Genomic DNA, 23942 nt, shown 5'->3' with positions numbered 1-23942 from the left:
AGGAGTGATAATTGTGACTCTAAGATCCAAGGACAAGAAGAATCAAGCAAGATACCTAAGGTAATCCTTTAGATCTGTTTTCTTATGTTATTATACTAGATCTATTGATCAAAGTCTTGGATACATTGCATGTTCAATTAGAAAAACCTAGATCCAAGAATTAAGGTTTGCATGTGCACATAGGAATGTTCTTATGGCTCAAAGCCATCAAATCTAGCTAAGCTCGGCTGGCAGATCCAACCTATACGGCACCTTGCCCACCCGGGTTGCAACCCTAAAGGGACTGATGTACCTGGGGTCCAACTTGCCCCGCTTCCTGAACCAGATGACACCTTCAGGAGGACAATATCCCCTGACCTGGAACTCCAGGTCCGAACGGCGCCTGTCAGTATAACTTTTCTTCCGACTCTAAGCAGTCTAAAGCCTACTCTTAACCTGCTGGATCCTCTCCATTGTCTTGAGTACCACTTCGCTACTCCTCATGACCCTCTGCCCAACCTCACCCCATCATATCGAGGTTTAGCACATCCTCCCGTATAACATCTCGAAGGGAGGACGGACAATACTCACGTGGTAGCTGTTATTATAGGAAAACTCTACCAAGGGAAGGTAGGTACCCAGCTACCACCGAAGTCTAAAACGCATGCCCACAGCATATCCTGGCTCCAAAGTCTGGATGGTCCAATCGCTACTCCTCATGACCCTCTGCCCAACCTCACCCCCATCATATCGAGGTTTGGCACATCCTCCCGTATAACATCTCGAAGGGAGGACGGACAATACTCACGTGGTAGCTGTTATTATAGGAAAACTCTGCCAAGGGAAGGTAGGTACCCAGCTACCACCGAAGTCTAAAACGCATGCCCACAGCATATCCTGGCTCCAAAGTCTGGATGGTCCAATCGCTCTGACCATCTGTTTGTGGGTGAAAAGCAGTGTTGAAGTGCAAACGAGTACCCAACTCATCGTGAAACTTCTTCCAGAATCTGGAAGTGAACCGCACATCTTTGTTAGAAATCACGGAGACTGGCACTCCATGTCGTGCTATAACCTCTCAAGTGTAGATGTCGGCTAGCTTCTCAGTCGAAATGCTCTCCTGGATCGGAATGAAATGGGCCCTCTTGGTCAATCGATCTACGATGGCCCAAATCGAATCCACTCCCTGTGCGGTCCTGGGAGGCTTCGTGATGAAATCCATAGTAATATCTTCTCATTTCCACATAGGGATATCCAACGGTTGTGTCTTGTTATGATGCCTCTGGTGCTCGGCCTTGACCTTCCTGCAGGTCAGGCATCTCTCAACGTACCAGGCTACATCCCGCTTCATGCAGGGCCACCAGTAGTCAATGTGAAGATCTTTGTACATCTTCATTGCCCCGGGATGGATAGAAAACCTAGATATGTGGGCCACATCCATCAAAATCTTCCATAATCCGCCCCAATACGGAACCCAGACCCTCCCGTTCAGGGTCAACAACCCACGCCCATCATAGTCAAACGAGGCCACCTGACCTATGATCTGCTCGCACTTCTGATGCTCCTCCTTCATGCCCTTAACCTACGCCTCTTGGATCTGCTCCAAAAGGGGAGTCACCACCGTCATTCTCAAGCAACTATCTCTAATCGGGGTTGCCTTTTGACTAAACGCATCGGCCACAATGTTGGCATTCCCTAGGTCATAGAGGATCTCACAATCATAATCTTTCACCACATTTAGCCATCGATGTTGTCTCAAGTTCAGATTTGGCTGATCCATGAGGTTCCTCAAACTCTTGTGGTCTGTGTAAATGGTACATCGGACCCCATAGAGGTAATGCTGCCATATCTTGAGAGCAAAAACAACTGCCCCAACTCCAGGTCTGCGTCGACTAGTTCGCCTCGTGAGGCTTCAACTGCCTCGAGGCGTAGGTGATAATATGCCCCCTCTACATCAATACAGTGCCTAAACCCGAAATGGATGCATCGCAGTATACTACAAAATCCTCCACGCCCTCTGGTAGTGCTAGGATTGGCACCTGGCATAGCCTCTGTCTCAACGTTTCAAACATTGCCTACTACTCAGGCCCCCAGCGAAAGACCACGACTTTCTTTGTCAACCGGGTCAAGGGTACGACTATCTTGGAGAAGTCCTGAATGAATCTCAGATTGTAGGCTACCAATCCCAGGAAACTCCGAATCTCAGATGGAGACTTCGGAACCTCCCATCTCATCACGACCTCTACTTTGGCCGGGTCGACCAAAATACCATTATGGTTGACAAGGTTCCCAAGAAACTGCACCTCGTACAACCAGAACTAACATTTGGAGAACCTAGCATACAAGCTCTCCCTCCTCAAGGTATCCAACACCTCTCGCAAGTGCTCCTCATGTTGCTCCTGCGTCTTGGACTAAACCAGGATGTCATCGATGAAAACTATCACCGACCGATCCAGCATTAGTCTGCATACACGGTTCATGAGGTCCATGAACGCGGCAAGAGCATTGGTATAACGCTTGTGTTTCTGGGCTTGTCATTAATGTTGATGTACTAGTCTAGGTTAACCTTTGTAACCCAATTTGAAATAATAAAAATGTATTATTTGTGAGTTATGTGAATTATGTGTGTATTCTCTTAATTATTATAATTTAATGAATTAAGAATAAATTGAGCATCAAATTTTAAGTGTAAAATAAACTCGATATCTTTGCGTAAAGTTGTAGTGGCCGAAACGAGGTTTCCGAATATATATAGAACGCCCAAATCTGACTTCGTATGAGGAAGTTATGATTTTCTGAAGTTTCGACTTCGCAGTATGCAGCCCGATTACTCGATTTGAGATCGAACGGTTTTTAGCCGAAACAATCTAAACAAGAATCGAAGATCTCGTTGTTAGTAGCGAAACGATGAAAAGTTAGGCGAGAACGAACGTCGGACGAAGAAGTTATGAATTTATAACGAAGTTTTTCTATCCCGGCCTTCTATTAATAAATAATAAAAATAAAATTCAAAATTAGCCGACGGAGTCTAAATGAAAGTTGTAGAGTATGGACTGACCTACGCGTGGATATAAAGAACGTCGAAAACGGAGCTCGAATGTGAAAGTTACGCAATTTAGAAGTTTGACGAGTCAAATTACGCCGAGCGTAATTTGAGTACGCCCAGCGTACTCAGAGGGATGCAACTTGTCTGACCAATACTCGAGTACTCCGATGACGCATGCAGTGAAGGTTTTGGCATTACGCCCAGCGTAATGTGAGGGTTTAGCCCTATAAAAGGGGCATACGAGGGCAGCTTCTTTCTTTTACAAACTTCTTCCTTTCTCTCTAAGCTTTGCCTCGATTTGCGTGCCATTTATACATCAAAGCTCCGGTATCATTCCCGAGCCCCGAAGCAAGTTCCGAAGCCCTGAGGATATCGAGAAGTGAGATTTCCGAGCCGAAGCCCTACCCGCGAGGAGCCCGGTTTTTGTGAAGATCTTCCAGATCTATGGTGAAACACTACTTCTGCAAGTCGTAGTGCTGCCCGATCATCTTCTGATCAAGTGAGTGTGTAGTCATTTTCTTCTAACACATTATTATAAAGTATTTTATACGAAATACGTGTTACGTGTATACTTTGTTGATTATATGTGTGAATGTATATTCACTTTCTTCTATCTCATAGATTTGATTTATTCTCTATGAAATACATGTTATGTGTGTGTGCCTCATCTGTTATGTGGAAAAATGTATTGATCGAGCATGCTATACAGGTTTTAAACTATGTATAAAAATGTATATTTCTATCTACTAATATCTTGGGTAGAACATGGGTAGATAGTTGGTGTGTAATAAACAGATGAGAGACCTCGATGTTGTTGGTGTTATTCTAGTCATTCAGCATAGTATGGATGACGACCACAGACTATTCTAGACAGTCCTATGGAACACTAGCAGGCTCATAACCTGTAGGTGTTGTGAACGATGTGTTCACCGGTGTACTCTATCCCCCTCATGGTTGCCTTTAGGATATTTATTGCTAAGGAAGCCCCTTTGCAGTAATGTCTGTCCCGATGAAAATCCTAGATTAGGTCCCTTATAATAGATGTTGTTTTAGGGACGTAAAGTGAGGATAACGGGAATGGGTAATTGGGTTATTGTTGATTGTTGAATTAAATATAATTATTTATTGTGGGTTGAAAACCCTATATGCTCACCAGGCTCCCAAGCCTGACCCACTCAGTTTATTTGTATTACAGGAAGTGGCGCAAGGGCATAAGATGGATGGATCATCAAGTTGTTTTGTTTACAAGTCTGTATATATGTATATATTTGTTAAATGACTTGTAATGTTATCGTTTATGCTTTATGATCTGTATCGGAACATGACATCCTGATTTTTGATTATGAAATGAAATCATATTTCTTTATGAAATGTTTTCATAAAAATCTATTTTATCATGTTTTGTTTTTGGGAACAAATTCCGCATCTCTTTTAAAAATCAAAAGGATTTACTCTGAAAATGTTTAAAAAGCATAAATGAAACCGGTCTTTTCTGGCCGAGATTTTGGGGATGTCACAATTGGTAAGCCCGAAAGGCATTACAACGAACTCGTAGCAGCCATAGCAAGTCCGGAAAGTAGTCTTTCGTACATCCTTGTCTCTGACCCTCATCTGATGGTAGCCTGAATGCAAGTCTATCTTGGAAAACCAAGATGCCCCCTGTAGTTGATCGAAGAGATCATCAATCCTCAGGAGTGGGTAACGGTTCTTCACCATTACCTTGTTCAGCTCTTGATAATCTATACACATCCGATGCGACCCGTCCTTCTTCTTCACAAACAAGATTAGGGCTCCCCAGGGTGAACTGCTCGACCTAATGAATCCCTTGTCTAACAGCTCCTGCATCTCAAGTTGAGCCAACCGATATGGTTCCTTGGCTATCAGAGCCGCACCAGGGACTAGGTCGATCCTGAACTCTACCTGTCTCTCCGGAGGTATCCCATGCAACTCCTCTGGGAATACGCCCGAGTACTCTCGCACCACTGGTACATCACTCACAGTCACCTTACCCGCCTCCCGGCTATCCATAACGTAGACGACATGCCCTGTGTAACCCTATTATAGGTAGCACCTAGCCTTCGCTGCTGAACACATAGTTGGTCACGATGTGGTCTCTCGCCCTGAATCACCAGCTCTTCCCCACTTGGGGTCCTGACCCGTATCAACTGTTGCGCACATTCGATCACCGTCCCATTAAGGCTCAACCACTTCGTGCCTATGATAACATTGTTCCCACGTAATGGAATGGGAACCAAATCCACTAGGTAGCGCTCCTCATACAGCCTCAAAACACAATCTCTAAAAACCTCTAATACCCGTACTGATCGGTCGTCAACAATCTTGACCTCTAGAGGGCAATCCAACATGCCCGAAGACTCAGGGAACCTCTTGCTAAGTGCAAAAGAGACAAATGATCGGGTAGCACCCGAATTGAATAACACCTGGACCGGGATACAGTTCACATGGAACGATCCTAAGAAACACATAAAACATATCCATAAATATCATAACTGACATGTAATAAAACATAGGGAGAAGAAAACATACCCATCACCATATTCGGTGCGTCACGCGACTTCTCGGTAGTCAGCTGGGAGGCTCAGCTCCTTACCACTGGAGCGTCTGACTTTCCCTGTCGAGCATTTGTAATATGCAGGGTCATTAGAGCTACCGTCGCCACTGACATTGCTGCTGCTATCAATCTGGTTGGCCTTTTTATGGCCCTTCTGATTGCAATGAAAGAAAATCAGGTCTGATGTCTTAAAGTTGGGGGTAGGGGCAGTACAATCTCTGCCAAAGTGCCCATTCTTGTTGCATTTATAGCAGCCCGATCTCCCAGTCTGGCAAGCTCCCTCATGTGACCTGCCGCATTTCCCACAGCGGCTCCGACCCTGATGTCCCTTCGACCTAGAGTCGAATCCCTTGGGTTTCTTCCCCGAAACCCCAATACCCTGCTCATCCTCCGCCTTCCTCTTCCTGATGTGCTCTATGTCAGTCTCCCTCACCCTCACCCTCGCAATCAAGTCATCTAATGCCGAACATACCAAGTAGCTGACATGTTTCCGAATGTCAGCTCTAAACATGTCATGATAGCGGGTCTTCCGCATCTCCTCATCCCCTGTATACTGAGTCACCAATAAGGCCCTCTACCTGAACTTGGTGGTAATCTCCGCCACCGACTTAATCGTCTGCCTCATATCCATAAACTCCATGGCCAGCTGTTAGAGCTCCACAGCCGGCGCAAACTCAGCCCTAAACCTAGTCACAAAGTCATACCAGTTCATAGCCTCAATGGCTGAGGCTCCCAGTGAATCACCGACCTCCTCCCAACAATCTCGAGCTCAATCTCTCAAACAACCTACCGCATATCGTACCTTCGACCCCTCAGGGCAGAAGCTCATCAACTGAGCAGACTCCATGTCTACAATCCACCTCTTAGCCACAATGGGGTCCTTCACCCCGTGGAAGTCTGGCACACCAAATCCCCAAAAGTCCTTGAAGGAGAGTGTGTGTGTGTCCCTACCTGGCCAGATGCCAGGTTGCTCCTGAACTCCCTGAGGCGATCCTCTATTAGCTCGATAATCCCTTCCTTGATTGACTCGAAAATCACCAAGGTCAAATCAAGGATGCCTCTCGTGATCTCAGACGCGATGAAATCACGTAGTCCCTCATCAACTAGCTCGGAACCCAAATCCGAACCTGATCCCGATCCTCCTGCTCCATGTCGCGTAATCACCACCATTCTGAAACAAAATACATAAGTGTCTGGGTCATACATAATCTGGAGAGGTCTCACACACTCGACAAGTTCCCTGGTTCTACCTCGGCCCTCCCTGATTCAAGTACGGATCCTCTGCTTTCAGTAGTACGGCCCATACTACCTTCCACATCTATCTGTACTTTCCTCAAGGATTGCTTCAACTTGACCAAGTCCCTTCTACTACTACGACACTTTGTGCTAATCTCATCGTAGGCTTACCCTAGGGTAACTCTCCAACTCACTCTCCGCCATCATCTGCATAAGAAGTCCTTGCTACCTTCACCTCACTAGCTCGCGGATACCATTACATATTACTTAGACCAGATAATTCTTCAAATTAGAGGTCCTACTCTACAACGGTTGGACTCAAACAAGAGCTGCGAAATAGGGGTAGACCTAACCTTCTAAAATTATTTAGTCCTCACAATATGTAATGTAATGTGTTCGTTTACTAGTTAACTAAAGATAGCTAGAACTCCTAATAGCACAAAGCAAGCAGCATTCAGGCATTGAGTAACCCAAACCAAGCATATCCTATCCAGGCTATCATATCACTTAACTAATCAACACTATCATGCAGTTCAATAAGCACATTCAACAGGCATATCATGCATCTTCCTAGATCCTTAGCCCTAGTCTAGCATGCAGTTATCATAATCATATCATATCATAACATAAAATGTATGGGTATCTTGGGGAAAACTTAATTGAGCTCGGCCGGTTGCACACATCACACACCTTGTTCTTTCTCAAAACTCTTTACTTTAACTTTTGGAAAAACTATTTTCTCATGAAAATCATTCAAACCCTCGATTTGAGTTCAGACACTCCCGAGAGTGTGTCCGAATCCCTCAAACCAAGGCTCTGATACAACTTGTAACATCCCAATTTTCAAGGCCAAAAAAATCATTTTGATATAACGATTTAGAAGAATATTTATAAGAAAACATCAACGAGTCACATTATTTCATAAACCACAATCATATTTCTCAAAACCATATCATAAAAACAGTAACAATGTCATAGTACAATCCCAAGAATCTCATAATACAGAAATCATGTGTGTGATGCACTACTACCATACCGACTCCTTCGCATTCGATAAAGACGTACCTAAAAACAAAATTGAAAACTATAAGCACGAAGCTTAGTGATTTCTCCCATCATACTACATACATACAAATATAATGCATATCCCTCGGTCAAACTCAACACCTGGTTGACTCAACTCGCCGAGTTGGTCCACCAACTTGTCGAGTTCCATACTCCACAAACTACTGGAACGTCGATCCTCCTCTTCGAGTCTTTTAAGAACTCGTCGAGTTCTCCTTCATAAATAATCGAGACCTTTTGCTCGTGACTCACTGAGTTTATACTTGAACCCGTAGAGTTCTTCTTTATACCAATTGGGACATTGCCTTGAACTCGCCAAGTTCATCCTTGAACTCGTTGTAAGTCTCCAATCTGCTTGTGTATCAATCAGATCCGTTTGATGGTGCGAAATCCCAATCAAACGGATGATAACAGATCACAATAGAAGAGAAGGAGAAGAAGAATTAAGAAGAATCTAATGATGTATTCAATAATATGAATGATGCTCCTTACAATAGATTCTATCTCACACACACTATTCTTCTCTCTAACTTTCTCTCTTTACAATATGCTCTCTTATCTCTCTCTTCTAGCCTTACACTTGCATGCACTCCTCACCCTATATATATATATATATATATATATATATATATATATATATATATATATATATATGAGGCTGTACACAGGTGTGCGGACGTATATACGAGTACGGCCGTATACAGCCACAAAATTACATATTATATCATAGAAAAATATATTTTCCTAGAAAAGCAAAGTATAAACCATAACTTTGACTCAAAAATCTCCCCCTTGGTTTATAGATTTCTTTTCTAATTGACCCAACAAACCCCCCCTAAAAAGTAGTCGACTTTTCTTGTTAATCTTCATTGGGAGCTTGCCTTCAACATTAATCTTCAAATTTCTTCACAGTATCAAGATGAACATATGAATCTTCAATAAATGACTTCATCTTGAACAGTTGGGATTTCTGCAAACTTTGACATTGAACGCACATTGGGTGAGGAGGCTTCTTGTAAAGATTCTTGAAAGATGGCGCTTTCAGCTTGAGAATCTTTAGAGAGAACATCAGAGAGCGAAACTTCTGGATCACATCAGCAGGTTCAAGAATAGCAGCAAATTGATTGAGGAGGCTTCAATGCAATCTGTCACATAATCTTCAAATGCAGCTTGACCTTGCTTCTGGAGTTGAAGGATTGAATGTTTAAAGAATAATCTTCATTTCTTGCTCCTTCAAATGAAAATTCTTCGATACTCACGGATGAAGCTTTGGCTTAGAAATCTCGATACAGACTCCATGAGTCTCATCTACATATGAATTCATTTTTCAAGTAAAAAAAACTAAAAGAAAACTTTAGCACACAATATTTTTTGGGTTTTTCATATTTTATGAAAAAAAAAATACAAAAGAAATAGCACTACTTTTTGATTTTTAATTTTCTGATTTTTGAATTTTTCTGATTTTTGTTTGATTTTTGAATTTTTTTTTTTCTCCCGCTAAATTTGTGCATAGAGGAAAACTATGAACAAATTTAACAAATTCAAAAATATTTGGGATCAAAGCTGTGAGACAGCCTTAACTTGTTGTCCACTTAAATTAAGCAGCGAGATCCACAGACAACCTCTTAAATGGTTCAATTTTAGTTGCACTAGAACGTGTTCCCCACTTCCCGATATACCCTGATTATCAAGAACTTCCTAAGGACTCCTTACTTTAGGGGAGTAAACAATTATTAAGGAGGAAGTCAGATTTAGAGATAGATGCATATGTTGTGTCCCAGGTCAGATCTCTTTCAATCACGCAGAGGGGACAACATACGACTAACAGAGATAGAAGGATTGAGAGGTAGAAGGTTGCATATGATGTGTTCCAGGTCGGATATGTTTCAATCACGTAGAGGAGACAACATATGGCTAATAGATAGAAATACTTTCATACATAGGGAGGTGTGTAGAAATAAAGTTGCATATGATGCATTCCAGGTCGGATCTCTTCCAATCACGCAGAGGAAGCAACATATGACTGATAGATAGAAAGCAAGAAAATAATTTCCTATAGACCTACTTTATCAGAACCCCCCAGTCGCCCTATCAGAACCAGAATTAAGGACATAAGTCTGTATATCTAGGAAAAGTTGAACCACTGTTCTAGATGCGTATTAATTTAGTGTATCCCGTGGGTTCCCGTGTTTATCTCACTGCTCAATCTACCTGAGCATCGTATGGTCAGTCCAAACAATCCTATCTAAATCCACACTGTCAAATCCTTTGTGCTTACCAGCACATTGAACACAGAGTCTAGACAATTCAGATTCAGTCCCTTACACATGTTGTAGACTGCCCGTTATCACTTTACCTTTATATCACTTCCCAAACAATACCTAATGACAAAAAACTATAAGAAAATTAAAGAAAAATGTCTTTGAAATGAATCAATGTAAGATAAACTTAGGAGTATAGAGAGCAAAACGCAAACCGTAATTCACCGATTGAATTTGCATCTACAAAGTCTGAGAACAACACGTATAATCTCAGAACAGATCCGAAAATTCTTCATGTCATTAAGCACTAACCCCGTTTGTGATCCTCTCCTTTCTTCCTTTCCCGCAAAGGACACATACTCTCAAACAATGTTCTGAATGTTGTACAGTTGAGAGATGTCCCTTTCATGTGCCTGGAACAGCCACTACCAACAAACCGAAGTCTGATGATATGCCTCCATAGCTGCTCTGACACAGTGGGATCAGTTGGTCTTTGGAACCTGTAGCGAATTGTTATCGAGATTATGAATGGAATTATGAATTGAATCATTATGAAATAAGAACACTAAGAGTAAATATTAATCGGATCTTGTATTAAGAAAGACTGATTACACGAAATAAGTAGAAGGATATTTGAGATGCAAAAGTTCTCTTCTACTTCTAACCTCAGACCTTATTTATAGGGAACCTGAGTGTACAAAAAATATACTAAGTCTAAACATTAAGGTTTCGCATATAAATGACTTAGTAAAATAACTAAAATGTGAATATTACAAAGACATACCACTTCGACTTTTACAATAAAATGACTCTACAATCTCCCCCTTTGTAAACAGTCGAAGCTATTCAGATATAAGCCTCTGAACAGCTGAGTGGATAGCCTTTCGCACTTCGGAATACCAGTTGATCACCTATTTTAGCTCCTTCTTGTCTCCTTCATTGTTTCTCTTGCAATTGTTCATACGAACAATAAAGTTCGTATATTACGCAGAAGTATATCTTTCTATCTCAGAGACCTTGAACAAAAACTTCTTAGGTTTACCCTTTGTATCCCTTCCTGAGAACACCATGCCAAAAGGTTTAAGGCAAATTTCCCCATCAGCATATTTTGATAATACTGACTGGGTCAATGTGGTTTCCCAGGGAACTGTCACCTTTCTCCCCTAGCTCGTGGCTAATTCTTCATCAGTCATTTCTAAGCAATCGTAATAACTATCAATGAAGACTTTGATATGTGCGAAGCCGACTCTGAACACTTCTGTCTCTGATCCCTTGAGCTTGTGATCCTCCATATGCTTCAAAATCATTGCTACTTGAATTAGATCATAGCAATTCATCATAGGAAAATCAGCAATGGTGAAGTCGTATTGTTTGTCATCAACTCGCATGACAAAATATCGAAAATTTTGTAGCATATCTTCGAACATCGCGTCTTTCTTTATAGTTAGCACTTTCTTTATTTTCATTAAAGACCACACTTCCTCCGGATTCTTCGCCAATACAACATGAAATCTGATTTTCATGTGTATATAATCATTAGCATTGTCAAACTTCTCATTGATCTTGTATTGAGCAGTAATGAAGAGCATCTCATTTATTGGAAAATCCAGTTGGCATTTGTCCGAATTAGCAATATCATAGCTCACCTTGGGCTTCTTCTCAAATTTTTACATCTCTACCCCCACAACCTTTGATTCGATTGTTTCATATGAATAAAGCTTTTTAGGATCACCTTTGTTCATTGTGGGAGGATCACCAGCCTTGAGCCTCATAATGCTCTGTACCTTCCTCATTCTCTCAATCTCTGCTTCAGCTTCGGCTTTCTTCTCCTCCTTAGACTTTTCATATGCAATGCCCTTCCCTTTTCCCACGTCATCAGTTGGAGGTTTCGCACTTGAACTCTCTCATTCTTTTGACCCAATGGATATACCTTTGGCTATTGGTCTCATGGTCAAAATTGTCGAGGAAACAGGCATTGTGAATGTAGGAAGAGTTGTCTTGAGTTGGGTCGAAATAACTTTCCTAACCGTCTTCACATCTTATTTACCCGTCTCTCCCCCTTGCACCCCTGTGAAAGCAGGTGGGGCATTCTTTGGGAGTAAAGAAGTGAAATTTGCGATGGGTGCTAATGCTTTTTGAATTGCTTGCTCTAAAGTATTAACCTTCAGAGACAAGAACTCAGGGGTAAGGATTTGTTGTGGTGAAGATTGCGAAACCACCTGTTTGAGCTCAGTTACCATCTTAAGAAGTTGATCAAATTTCTCTTTGGTCTCTTTGTGGTTAGCTTCAAGAATAGGGGCAGTAACAACCTTGTTGAGTTCAATAGCCACCACATCAACCTGCTTCTGGACTTCAAGATGTTGAGAATCAATATCCTTAAGCTCCTTCGCAATCTCATTCTTCAATTCATGAATCTTGAAATTTACGTCCTCTCTTACCTTCTTCACATCCTATCCAAAAAGAACATGTCGTTCTTTTGTGACAGCTTTTAACTCCTTTACTACACCCGAAAATGTACTCCCTTGAGCTTGAATGTGAAGCTCTGTATTTTTGTCCACTTGATCAACTTTTTCAAGAATATGCTTTTCAGCCTCCTTGATCAAGTATTCAACTTCTACCCCGGACATAGAAGATTTAGACCCTGAGTCTGCTTGTGATTGAATAATCGCATTCAACTTGCGATTCAAAATCTTGAACTGTTTACCAGACATAAGCATGTGATCCGGTATTTCCTCCTCTTCAGAGTCAAAGTGTAACGCCTCAAAGGTTCCTCCAAAACCTCCTCCTTCCGTTTCATCATCGGACATGTGTTGTGTAGGCTGACGAGTTTCAGGTGATTGCGAAGGAAATAGAGTGGTGAAGGGGTGTTGCAAAACATGGTCAAATATCGAAGATGAGGTGAGTGTAGATGTTGGGAGTGAAAAAGGTGGTAATGAGGTGGAAACAGTGATAGTGGAAATGGGAAAGGTAATTGGTAGGCTGATGGGCATTATTGTATCAACACTTGTGATAGGTGCCCCCGTATCAGATGCGTTGACAACCGTATCAGAAATAGGTACCTCCTCAGAAATTGATTCGGTAGCGACTATCTCAAGTGGTTCTGTGAGTGGAGTGGTGGTAGATATTTGCGAAGTAGGTTGAACGGAAATGATGGGTAAGAAAACATTTACCGTAGACATCACCGGTGGAGTTTCTGGAACTATCTCTTCATCAGACGATTCATTTCGAATCACCAGCTTCCGTCTTTTTGTTAGAGTACATTGCATGTTTTTCGCAACGTCTTCAGCTCTTTGCCTTTTCTTTCCTGGAGAGACCGAAGCTGGAATACTGCAAATTGTAACTCCTTTACTGCTCACCTCAGTCTTGCGAATCTTTTTCAATACCCCAGACTTGGAAGGTATTGTTTCTTTCTTCGATTGAGATGAAGTTTCTTCAATATGAACATCTACATTCGAAGCCTGTTGCGAAGATGGACCTTTCGCATCCTTCTTTGTAGATTTCTTCTTCTTTGATGATGCAACAACCTCTAATAACACTCCAGTCTGCACCGATTGATTAATTGTTTTCAAATATCTCACTAAGACCTTGTGAGTTTGAGAGACCTTGCGAAGCATCGCATCTGGAATGCGAGCAACATGAGTAAAAATTGCCTCATCATCTTCTACTACCTTCGGAAATTGATATAAAGAGAATTCAGCAACTTCAACATCCTCAGGGACAACAATCCCTTCTCTTCCATACACCTTTTCTAGAATCAAACTCCAATACCTCGCACACGAAATTCCTTTTTCAGAGTTTGTGTTTTCTAGACTCTTGACAAATTCCTTCCACAACTGGGTTGCATAATCGACACTGATATCATAGTACAAGCCCATAACCATGACATATACGTCCATTCGCCCTCTATCCAGACCAACTGTTCTTCCTGTTAGGCATCGGAGAAAAATTCCAAATAAGAAATTCCATATGCACGGCAACCCAGACTTTCGAAAGTCACTTATCTTCTCAAGCTCTGGTTGATGACCCATTTCATTAAACATATGGATGATTTGAGAATTGACGGGTTTGAAAAATGGAGGGTTGTTGGGAATTTCCAAAAACTCAACGAACATCTTCTTCGTGAGTTTCACCCGTTTGTTGTTGATAAGGTTGAAGGTTATGACATCTGTGGTGTAGTTGTGAGAAGCAGAAGATGCAGCCAATGACAACCAAGTCATCGGAACTAAGAAAGATTTGAACATTGCAGTGGCCAGAGAGGATCGTTTCAGAGCAACGATAAGTATCTTCAATTCTTCGGGATAAGAAGAATCATTCGGATCAACCTGATAATTTGTGCTTTGGATTTTCATCAGGGATTGAGAAAGAACTTCATCAGTGTTGGATTGAGTTCCTGCCATTTCTAGGGTTTGAAAGAAAGGATGAAGATGAAGAAGTTTGAATCTTTGGAGGTTTGTGAGAATTTTGTTTGCGTAACCGTATATAGTGTTCTTGATCCCCCCTTTTATAGGTTACCCAAAATTGATTTGAAATTAAAGCGGGATGCATTTAATGTTATCCGATGTGGCACCTTGAAAATCGGATCAATACTGTAAAAGATAAGCATGCTGTAAAAAGTAACTGTCCCATCTCCTTGAAAACCGGATAGAATACCAACCATCTTGAGTACACAGCCTGTCAAGTTTCCTGTTATAGAATCTGAACCGTTAAAACCCTTTGCATAGAGGCAAGGCTCTTTCACTTTTGGGATATAAAGTGAAGTCATATGCCAGATTTGCGAAATCATCAGCCTGAGTTGGTTTTACTCAGAACCTCAAGGATTTCGTGTGTGCATTGTGTCAACAAAATAAGATGAGAAACAAAAAAAAATTTGGAATTCTGTGATGTCAAAAATTTAATTTGACATGAATGCAGTTAAACCCCAGGCAAAGGTTGCTTCGTTAATCATCAAGAGAGACAATCAACAGGTTGTGTAGTTTCCCGTGAATTACAATTGAATACTTGTTGATAAGTATCGAAGGGCTTCTTTTAAAAGATATTTTGGGTTGATTTCAAATTTCATTACATATCAGCCTTAACATAAGGTGAGAAATTGTAAATGAAATTACTTGTTTGACCATTGTAGTCAGTGACAAGTTGGCTTTTGAAAATATTTATCATCACTAGGATATGCGAATAAAACTCACACAGAAATCATATTAAAAAAAATTAATTGGATCTTGTTGGGTTACAAACATCGTGGGTTGCGAATGTTTGATCAAGACCACACATGCGAATTGAATATGATTTGGAGTTTCAAAATTTTGATAATGAAACAAAGGTTACGTTAAAATTTGGAACGATGTTCCCCGTCAATTCCTTAAGGTTTATGATATTTGGGTTTCACTTCCATCACGGTCTCATGATGTTAGATTATAAACACAGACTTGTGATTTGTCTAGGTTTTGATTTGTTTGATCAAAGACCTCAAGAACAAATCTCTTCGAAAATTCGGATTGAAAGAATTGTTTGGTATAAAAAGATTGGTTAAGAATCGAAGTGTACCTCTGTTATATTGGACAAAACAGAAAACCTTTAACTCATTTGAGAATAGTAAGGTAGCTCTTTTGACTTATGCGAATATAAGCCTTTTGTGAAGAAATTTTCATGAGATAATTTCATTAAGGCTTTCTTTTCTCACATATAGAGTCTTGTTGAGGCTTTTGGTCTACATACAGCAGCAGGCTTCTAGGGACATCCTAACTAGTTTTAAAAAAAATTTGATACCTTCCCATAGAAACACCTAAGCATGACCTATTCGCATTAAGCCCTGTACTAAGTTCTTAGCACACAATATTTAAAGAACAACAAAAAAAATATTTTTGTGATTTTTGAATTTTTTTCAAAATTAAAAACATAACAGAATAAAAACTACAAAATGAATTGTAAACCTAACCTTAGTTGTTATGATCGCAAATGCGAAAAGATGTGGATGCGAAGCCATGCGAAGCCTCTGGATGAACAGTAACATCTGAACAAGTTTGACTCATAACTACTGAACGACACTTTCATGCTTGAGTTTTTGTAATGGAATTCGCATCAATCATCCCCAATCCTGCTAAAATTCTAACAAATGATTTTTCATCAAGAGGTTTTGTAAAAATATCAGCAAGTTGTTCAGTTGTTTTAACAAAATGAATTTCAATATTCCCATCTTCCACATGATCTTTGATAAAATGATATCGAAGAGCAATGTGTTTTGTCTTTGAATGTTGTACTGGATTATGACAAATGAGAATTGCACTTTGCGAATCACAATACAAGGGAATCTTTTTCATATTGATTGCATAATCACGAAGTTGACTCTTAATCCAAATGATTTGCGAAGTACAAGCAGCAGCAGCAGCAATGTATTCAGCCTCAACAGTTGAAATTGCAACACAAGTTTGTTTCTTTGATTGCCAACTTACCAACTTTCCATCCAACAATTGACATCCACCACTTCTACTTTTCCTATCCAAAGTACATCCTCCTAGATCTGAATCTAAAAAAGCTTGAATGAAAAATCCAGATTTCGAAGGATACCAAAGTCCTAACGAGATTGTACCCTTAAGATAGCGAAAAATATTTTTCACTGCAGTCAAATGAGGTTCTCTGGGATTAGCTTGATATCTAGCACAATTACAAACCGAAAACATAATATCGGGTCTACTTGCAGTTAAGTACAATAAAGACCCTATCATGCTTCGATATAATGTTAAATCAACAACAAGAGCATCTAACGAAGGAGTTAATCTTGTACCCACTGCCATTGGTACTCTTAGTTTCGTGCTATTTGTCATTCCAAACTTTTCAAGCAAGTTCTTCGTATATTTTTCTTGATTGATTAAGATTCCATCCCTGTTCTGTCTTATATTCAATCCAAGAAAATTATTAATTTTCCCCATCATGCTTATTTCAAATTGACTTTTCATTAGATTTTCAAATTCAATTGACAATGTTGGGTCAGTTGAGCCAAAAATAATATCATCAACATAAATTTGAACAAGCATAAGATTATTCCCAATTTTCTTGCGAAACAAAGTGGGGTCAACTGATCCTTGTTTAAATTTAGATTGTTTCAAGAAATTTGTAAGAGTTGCATACCAGGCTCTCAGTGCTTGTTTTAACCCATAAACAGCTTTGTCAAGAATGTAGACATGATTAGGATGTTCCTCGTTTATGAATCCTGGTGGTTGTTCAACATACACTGTTTCTTCAAGTTCTCCATTTAAGAAAGCACACTTAACATCCATTTGATAAACATCAAAGTCTTTGTGTGCTGCATATGCTAAAAATATGCGAACTGCTTCGAGTCTTGCAACAGGAGCAAATGTTTCTTCATAGTCTATTCCTTCTTGTTGCGAATACCCTTTAACCACTAGTCTAGCTTTATTTCGAATAATATTGCCATCTTTGTCGGTTTTATTTTTAAAAATCCATTTTAATCCGACAATCGAAACATTAGAAGCTTTAGGAATTAATCTCCAAACCTTGTTTCGTTCAAATTCAGCCAGTTCAGATTGCATAGCAACAACCCAATCTGAGTGTTCCATAGCATCTTTCACTGTCCTTGGCTCTATTTTCGAAATAAAGACATTAAACATACATAGTTCTTGGTTCACATTCAGTGCTTCATTTTTCGCATGAATTTGAGCTCTTGTCAACACACCATCTTGTGGATTACCAATTACCTGATCTTTTGGATGATTTCTTGTCAATTTCTCAAGTGGTGGCAAATTAGGATCAAATCCCAATGGTGCATCTTCATATATATCTTCATTTTCAGATCCTGCAACAGAAAAATTATCATTTAGTTCATGAAACTCATCATTTTCATCAAGATTAATTGTCTGTGTTTCATCATGCTCCCCCTCAAAATGATGTTCCTGTTGATTATATGAATGCTCCCCCTCAACTTGATATTCTTGTTGATTTTGTGAATGCTCCCCCTCAACTTGATGATTCCTATTTTCATTCTCCCCCTCGAAAGTTGGCTGATTGTCTGCATTATTGATCGTATGCTCCCCCTCCATACGAACACCAGGCACACTTTCGCAAGATGTTGACGTTGTAGTAATTGTCGAATCATCAGTATGTTTTGAAGATGCTGATGTTTGATTATCATGAGCATTATTTTCCGCATCAATTGCCCTGTTAGGAATTCCGAAAATAAAGTCATAATCAAAATCATTTATTTCAGAATTATCAATTTGAGTATTTGAATCAACGAGTATTGATTTATTTTCAAATTTACTATCCGTTTGTTTAAGATAGTAATCATCAAATGTTAAATTGAAAGTTTCTTCAATTTTTCTTGTTCTTCTGTTGAGCACTCCGTATGCCACTGAATTGTGTGAATATCCTAAGAATACGCCTTCATCAGCTTTAGCTTGAAACTTGGACAAATTGTCTTTGAGATTCATGATAAAACACCTGCAACCAAAAACATGAAAGAATTTGACATTAGGTTTCCTATTATTGATTATTTCATATGGAGTAATATTGAATCTTCGATGAATGAATGATCAATTCTGAGTAAAACATGCAGTTGAAACTGCTTCAGCCCACAGATATTGAGGAAAATCCGCATATGTTAACATCGTTCTGGCTGCTTCGCATAGAGATCGATTTCTTCTTTCAACAACTCCATTTTGTTGCGGAATATATGGTGATGAGAAATTATGCGAAATGCCTTTGCTTGTGAGAAAAGAATCAAGAATTTGATTTTTAAACTCAGAACCATTATCACTTTTAATTTTGCGAACATTCTTTTTCAGACTAAGCTCAATCATTTTGATAAAATCAATCATCATCTGAGCAACTTCAGATTTTAACCTGAGAAAAAATACCCATGTGAATCGAGAAAAATCATCTACAATAACCAAAATGTACCGCTTTTTATTGATTGTAGCAACAATCGACGGTCCACATAAGTCAATGTGAAGAAGTTCCAATGGTTCTACGATTTTTGAATCGATCACAATCAAATGACCTTTTCTATGTTGTTTTCCTTGTTTGCAAGCTGCACACAAAGAATCATTGTCAAATTTTAGTACAGGTAACCCCCGAACTAAATCTTTAGTGACAAGTTTGTTAATATTGCGAAAGTTCAAGTGTGACAATCTTCTATGCCAAAGCCAGCTGACATCATTAGATGCTTTTGATAGTAAACATACAGCAGGTTTTCCCACAATTGGTTTGATGTCCAGTGTAAACATATCACCATATCTTTTGGATTTGAGAAGTACTTCATTTGATTTCGCATTTGAAATGATACTTCCTTCTTCATTCAATACAACTTGGTTTCCAGTACCAACAACAAGTTGTGACACACTTATCAAATTATGTTGAAGTCCTTCAACATAAGCAACTCTGTTTACAGTGAATTGTCCATTTGTGACTTTCCCATAGCCTTTCACTTGACACTTGTGATTATTCCCAAATTTGACTACTCCAGCATTTTCCAAGTTTCTATAATCTCGCAAGTTTTCCTTTCTTCCAGTCATATGACGAGAGCAACCACTATCAATATACCATTTCGTATCATATTGCTCGTCACACATCACCTGCATTCATTGGAAAAATTTAGGAACCCAAGACTTGTTGGGTCCATCATTAGTAGAATGAAACAAATTCTTTGAATTTAAAAACCATATTTTCACTTTCTTTGTGACAGAATCTGTTATATCAACATCATCAGATCTAGATATTGAAATGTAGTCGTTCAACAGTTTTGGATTTCCATTGATTGTAATCTTATCCTTCACATCATTCACATTTTTAATAACTGGTTTCCATTTTTGAACTGGAACTTGCGAATGATGAGATGATGAACTAGCAGTGGAAGAAATATTTACAAACTTTTCAAATGCATTCTTGATTTGTTGCTCTGAAAACTTCGCACTTTGATATTTTCTGCCTTTTCCTTCAAGCCAACGATTGATTGTATGGACATCAGATTTTCCTTTTGAGTATGAAACTTTGGTTGGTTGTGAATTTGAAGGATTTGGAAAATTTGGTTGTTTTGGTAAAAATTTCACTTTAGCTTTGTTAGAATTGTTCAAAGGTGATGAAGTATTCGTGAATTTTCCAACATTTCGGAACTTTTGATTGTTCACAAACTTTTGTGAAGTCTCAAATGTTCGATTGTTGTCATATTTGCGAACAAATGGAATTTTATCAACAGAATTTATTGGTCTGTGAAAACTTGTATCTTTTTGTTTGTTTTTGCTTTGAAATTTTGATGATTTTGGTTTCAAAATTTGTTCGTTTTCAACTTTTGGCTTATCATTAGACACAACTTGCCAGAAAATTGATTTTCTTGCTTTTCTTTTTGAAACATTATTTTCTGTTGAATAATTTTCAACCATCAATTTAAATTCATGAGAATTTAATTTTACTTCAGCCTTTGATTTCTCAATTTTTCCAAAAACTTTGTTTGAATTTTCACCTTTAGCCACCCACTTTTGTGATTGCTTTTTTTCTTGAAAAACTTAAAAAAAAAATTTCGTTAAATTGTTTTCTTCGGTATTTTGATTTGAAAAGAACCCTGCGGTTGATGACTTTTGATTATCATTTTCAACCATTTTGATAAATTCAGGTTTAATGTTCTCAACATTTCCAGTTGTGAAAAAAACTTGATTTGGAAAAATGATGTCATATGTACATTTAAAATTTGGATAGACCACTGTATTGGTTTCCAAATAATGTGCACCTTTTTCATTTAGAATTTTGTCAAATTATTTTGTATTATCAAACACTTGATTCACAACAACTCTTGGAGATGTCTTAGGTGAATCCTTCACACCTTCATTGTTTTCCTCATTTTCATCAGTTTTCCAGCTCTCAACCTCCACATTATCAAAGATACAATGTTGTGAAGTTGAAGATTTATCAGTTTCATCCTTAACTATTGATTCAACTATTATTTCTTTACCTTTGATCTTAGATGTGATATTAATGATTGACAATTTAGAACAATCAACCTCTTCTTCTTCTTCAATTTCACTGATCTCACTCACATTATCTGAATTGTCATTGACATCAACATAATTGAGTTGAGAATCAAGAGTTGAACTTTCAGTTTTCTTTAGAATTTTCACTTGTTCACTCTTTGTCAAACTTTCATTGACAATATCAACCAACTCATCAGCATTCAAGAATTCATTAATTTTAACAATACCATATGCATATCTATCATCAGGTATTTTGGCAAATTGAGCAATTGTACTTTCGCAATCATAACAAAACAACATCAACTTTTTCATGTTCATATTCAAGAAAAGGTAAAAGTTTCTTATGTTGTTCTTTGCTAATATCCGAAGAATGATGTAAAGCAGTTAATTTTGCATACAATCTTTTGGCTGAATTACAATATATGTTCCTTTGTGCAAGCAATAACCTAACATCATTTCTAAGATTATCCCTATCACAATTTACATTTTTGAGCTGTAATTCAAGTTTGTCTATTCTGCTTCTTTTTATTTCTAATTCTCTTCGTGCCTCTCCTAGTTGCATATTTATTTTTTGAGCTTCAGTACTAGCAGACACAATTACAGAATCAAAATAAGCCACAGTATCATCAAATGAAGTGAGTTCAGCATCATAAGCAGATAAAGGAATATTAAAAGATTCAAGTATAAGACGTACCTTGGTGGTCATGGGTGATTTGTCCGTGGATTTGGATACGAAGCACCTCCCTGAAATTTCCTCTTCGCAATTTTCAAAACTTGCGAGCATGGCTCCATGTGTGGGATGCCTCATTTCCTCATCATCAGATCCTGAAGACCAAATCTGATACGTACCACTCTTTTCATCATCAGTTTCACCTTTCGCAACCAAAGACACTCCTTTGGTCTTAGCACGTATCTCTTCAATCTTTTCAGAATAGTATGCTTCATCTTTAATTTTCTCCTTTTTTTCTTCTTTCTTTCGCAACATGCAATCGGCTGCAAAGTGATTCGCACCATTGCAATAGTGACAGTAAATTCCTGAGTCACCCTTCAGCTTCTTTACTTCTTTCGCATCTTTTGGTTTTTCCTCAGCTTTCTCCATTTTCTTCCTCTCCTCTCCTCCAGTTTTTGTGACTCCACTCTTCACATCAGTAGCCTTTCCTTTTGGATTAAATGACTTCTTGAAAAAAAATTAACTCTATTGTTTGAGTAGAATGCCACAGCTTCATCATCCGAATTCATCAGAAATCCTTCATTATCTGAATCATCTTTTTCATTCACATCAACTTCAAATACCTTTGAAACTAGAGCCAAAAGACCTCCAATACTCAGTTTTGATTCTTCATACATTTCTGAAACTTCAATTTCATGTATTTTCAGTTGATTGTAGAGATCATTCAAATGAGTTGTATCAAAACTCTGTTGATTCTTAATCATCATGCTTACACTTCGCCATTCCTTGCGAAGACCCATAATGAAAGTTAAATTGAACTCCATGAGAGACCTAGTGATTCCATACCTATTGCAGTGAAACATAAGCTCATTCAAACGATCATAGTAATTTTCAAGAGTTTCAGCATCCTTTTGTCTGAATTTGTTCAGTTCAACTAGACATTGCTTCACAGAGTTGATCTTCGTCTTTTCGCTACCTTGATACTTCTCTTTTAGAGTGTTCCAGATCTCCTTTGTTGTTTTACAACTACGAATGTAGTTATAAACCACAGGAGGAAGAGCACCACTTAGTTCCCTCATGCACCTCTTTTCATTATTCTTCAACCGTTTTTCTTGATCAGCAACTTCAGCAAATGCAACAGATGGACCAATTGGTTGAACATTAGCAGGAGCTTGCACTGTTCCATCGATACAATTCCAAAGTTCTTCATCAATTCCATTTAAGTAATCTTCCATTCTATCAGCCCACTGATCATAGTATTCTAGAATTAACATCGAAATTTTGGTTGAGGAACCAAGCAAGTGAGAGAAGGAAGTCATTGTATTCATGTTGAAGTTCGCCACTGATGAACACAGAAATTTTCAGAAAGCTTGAAAAACTTGATGAAATTGAGATTTGATCAATTGAATTGATCACAAATCACTGATCGATTACTCGACTACACAATTCAAAGACAGAATCAATTCAAATCTGAAGATCAAATTTGATTTTCAAAACCAAAATGCGCGGAAAATTTTGAGTAAATTTGTAACTAAAAAAGCAAATGATTCTAACACGAAAATCAGATCGATGCAGTTTGAATCCTGCTCTAATACCAACTGTAGCGAATTGTTATCGAGATTATGAATGCAATTATGAATTGAATCATTATGAAATAAGAACACTAAGAGTAAATATTAATCAGATCTTGTATTAAGAAAGACTGATTACACGAAATAAGCAGAAGGATATTTGAGATGCAAAAGTTCTCTTCTACTTCTAACCTCAGTCCCTATTTATAGGGAACCTGAATGTACAAAAAATATACTAAGTCTAAACATTAAGGTTTCGCATATAAATGACTTAGTAAAATAACTAAAATGTGAATATTACAAAGACATAGCCACTTTGACTTTTACAATAAAATGACTCTACAGAACCCAATCCATTTTGAAACTGGGTCGACCTTTTTCATCCTTGCAAGGTACCCTCTCCCACGACATATCCTGCTTATCACAAATAGAAGATGTAGAAATATTAGAAGCATTAGGAGATTTAGCAGATTGAACCTTTGAACCTTTAGAAGCATTAGGAGATTTAGGAGATGTAGAAATATTAGAAATATTGATGTCGGCCGTTGAGATTACTTTGATTTTGGCTTCAC

General features: G+C 38.7%; 1 protein-coding gene across 1 annotated transcript; it reads right to left on the bottom strand.

Moving 5' to 3' along the window:
- Nucleotides 1-21509: 21509 nt before the first annotated feature.
- Nucleotides 21510-22762, bottom strand: LOC128127138 (uncharacterized). The gene is made up of 2 exons (XM_052765524.1): nt 21824-22762; nt 21510-21713 (listed from the first exon to the last, which is right to left on the bottom strand). The coding sequence occupies exons 1-2, from the start codon at nt 22226-22228 to the stop codon at nt 21708-21710; spliced, it is 411 nt and encodes a 136-aa protein (XP_052621484.1). The 5' UTR covers nt 22229-22762; the 3' UTR covers nt 21510-21707.
- Between the last annotated feature and the right edge of the window lie 1180 nt (nt 22763-23942).

This window comes from Lactuca sativa, chromosome 7 (genome assembly GCF_002870075.4).
Source record: "Lactuca sativa cultivar Salinas chromosome 7, Lsat_Salinas_v11, whole genome shotgun sequence".
Taxonomy (NCBI): Eukaryota; Viridiplantae; Streptophyta; class Magnoliopsida; order Asterales; family Asteraceae; genus Lactuca; species Lactuca sativa.
The sequence above is the reverse complement of the archived record's forward strand: the minus strand, read 5'-3'. Positions and strand labels throughout refer to the sequence as shown.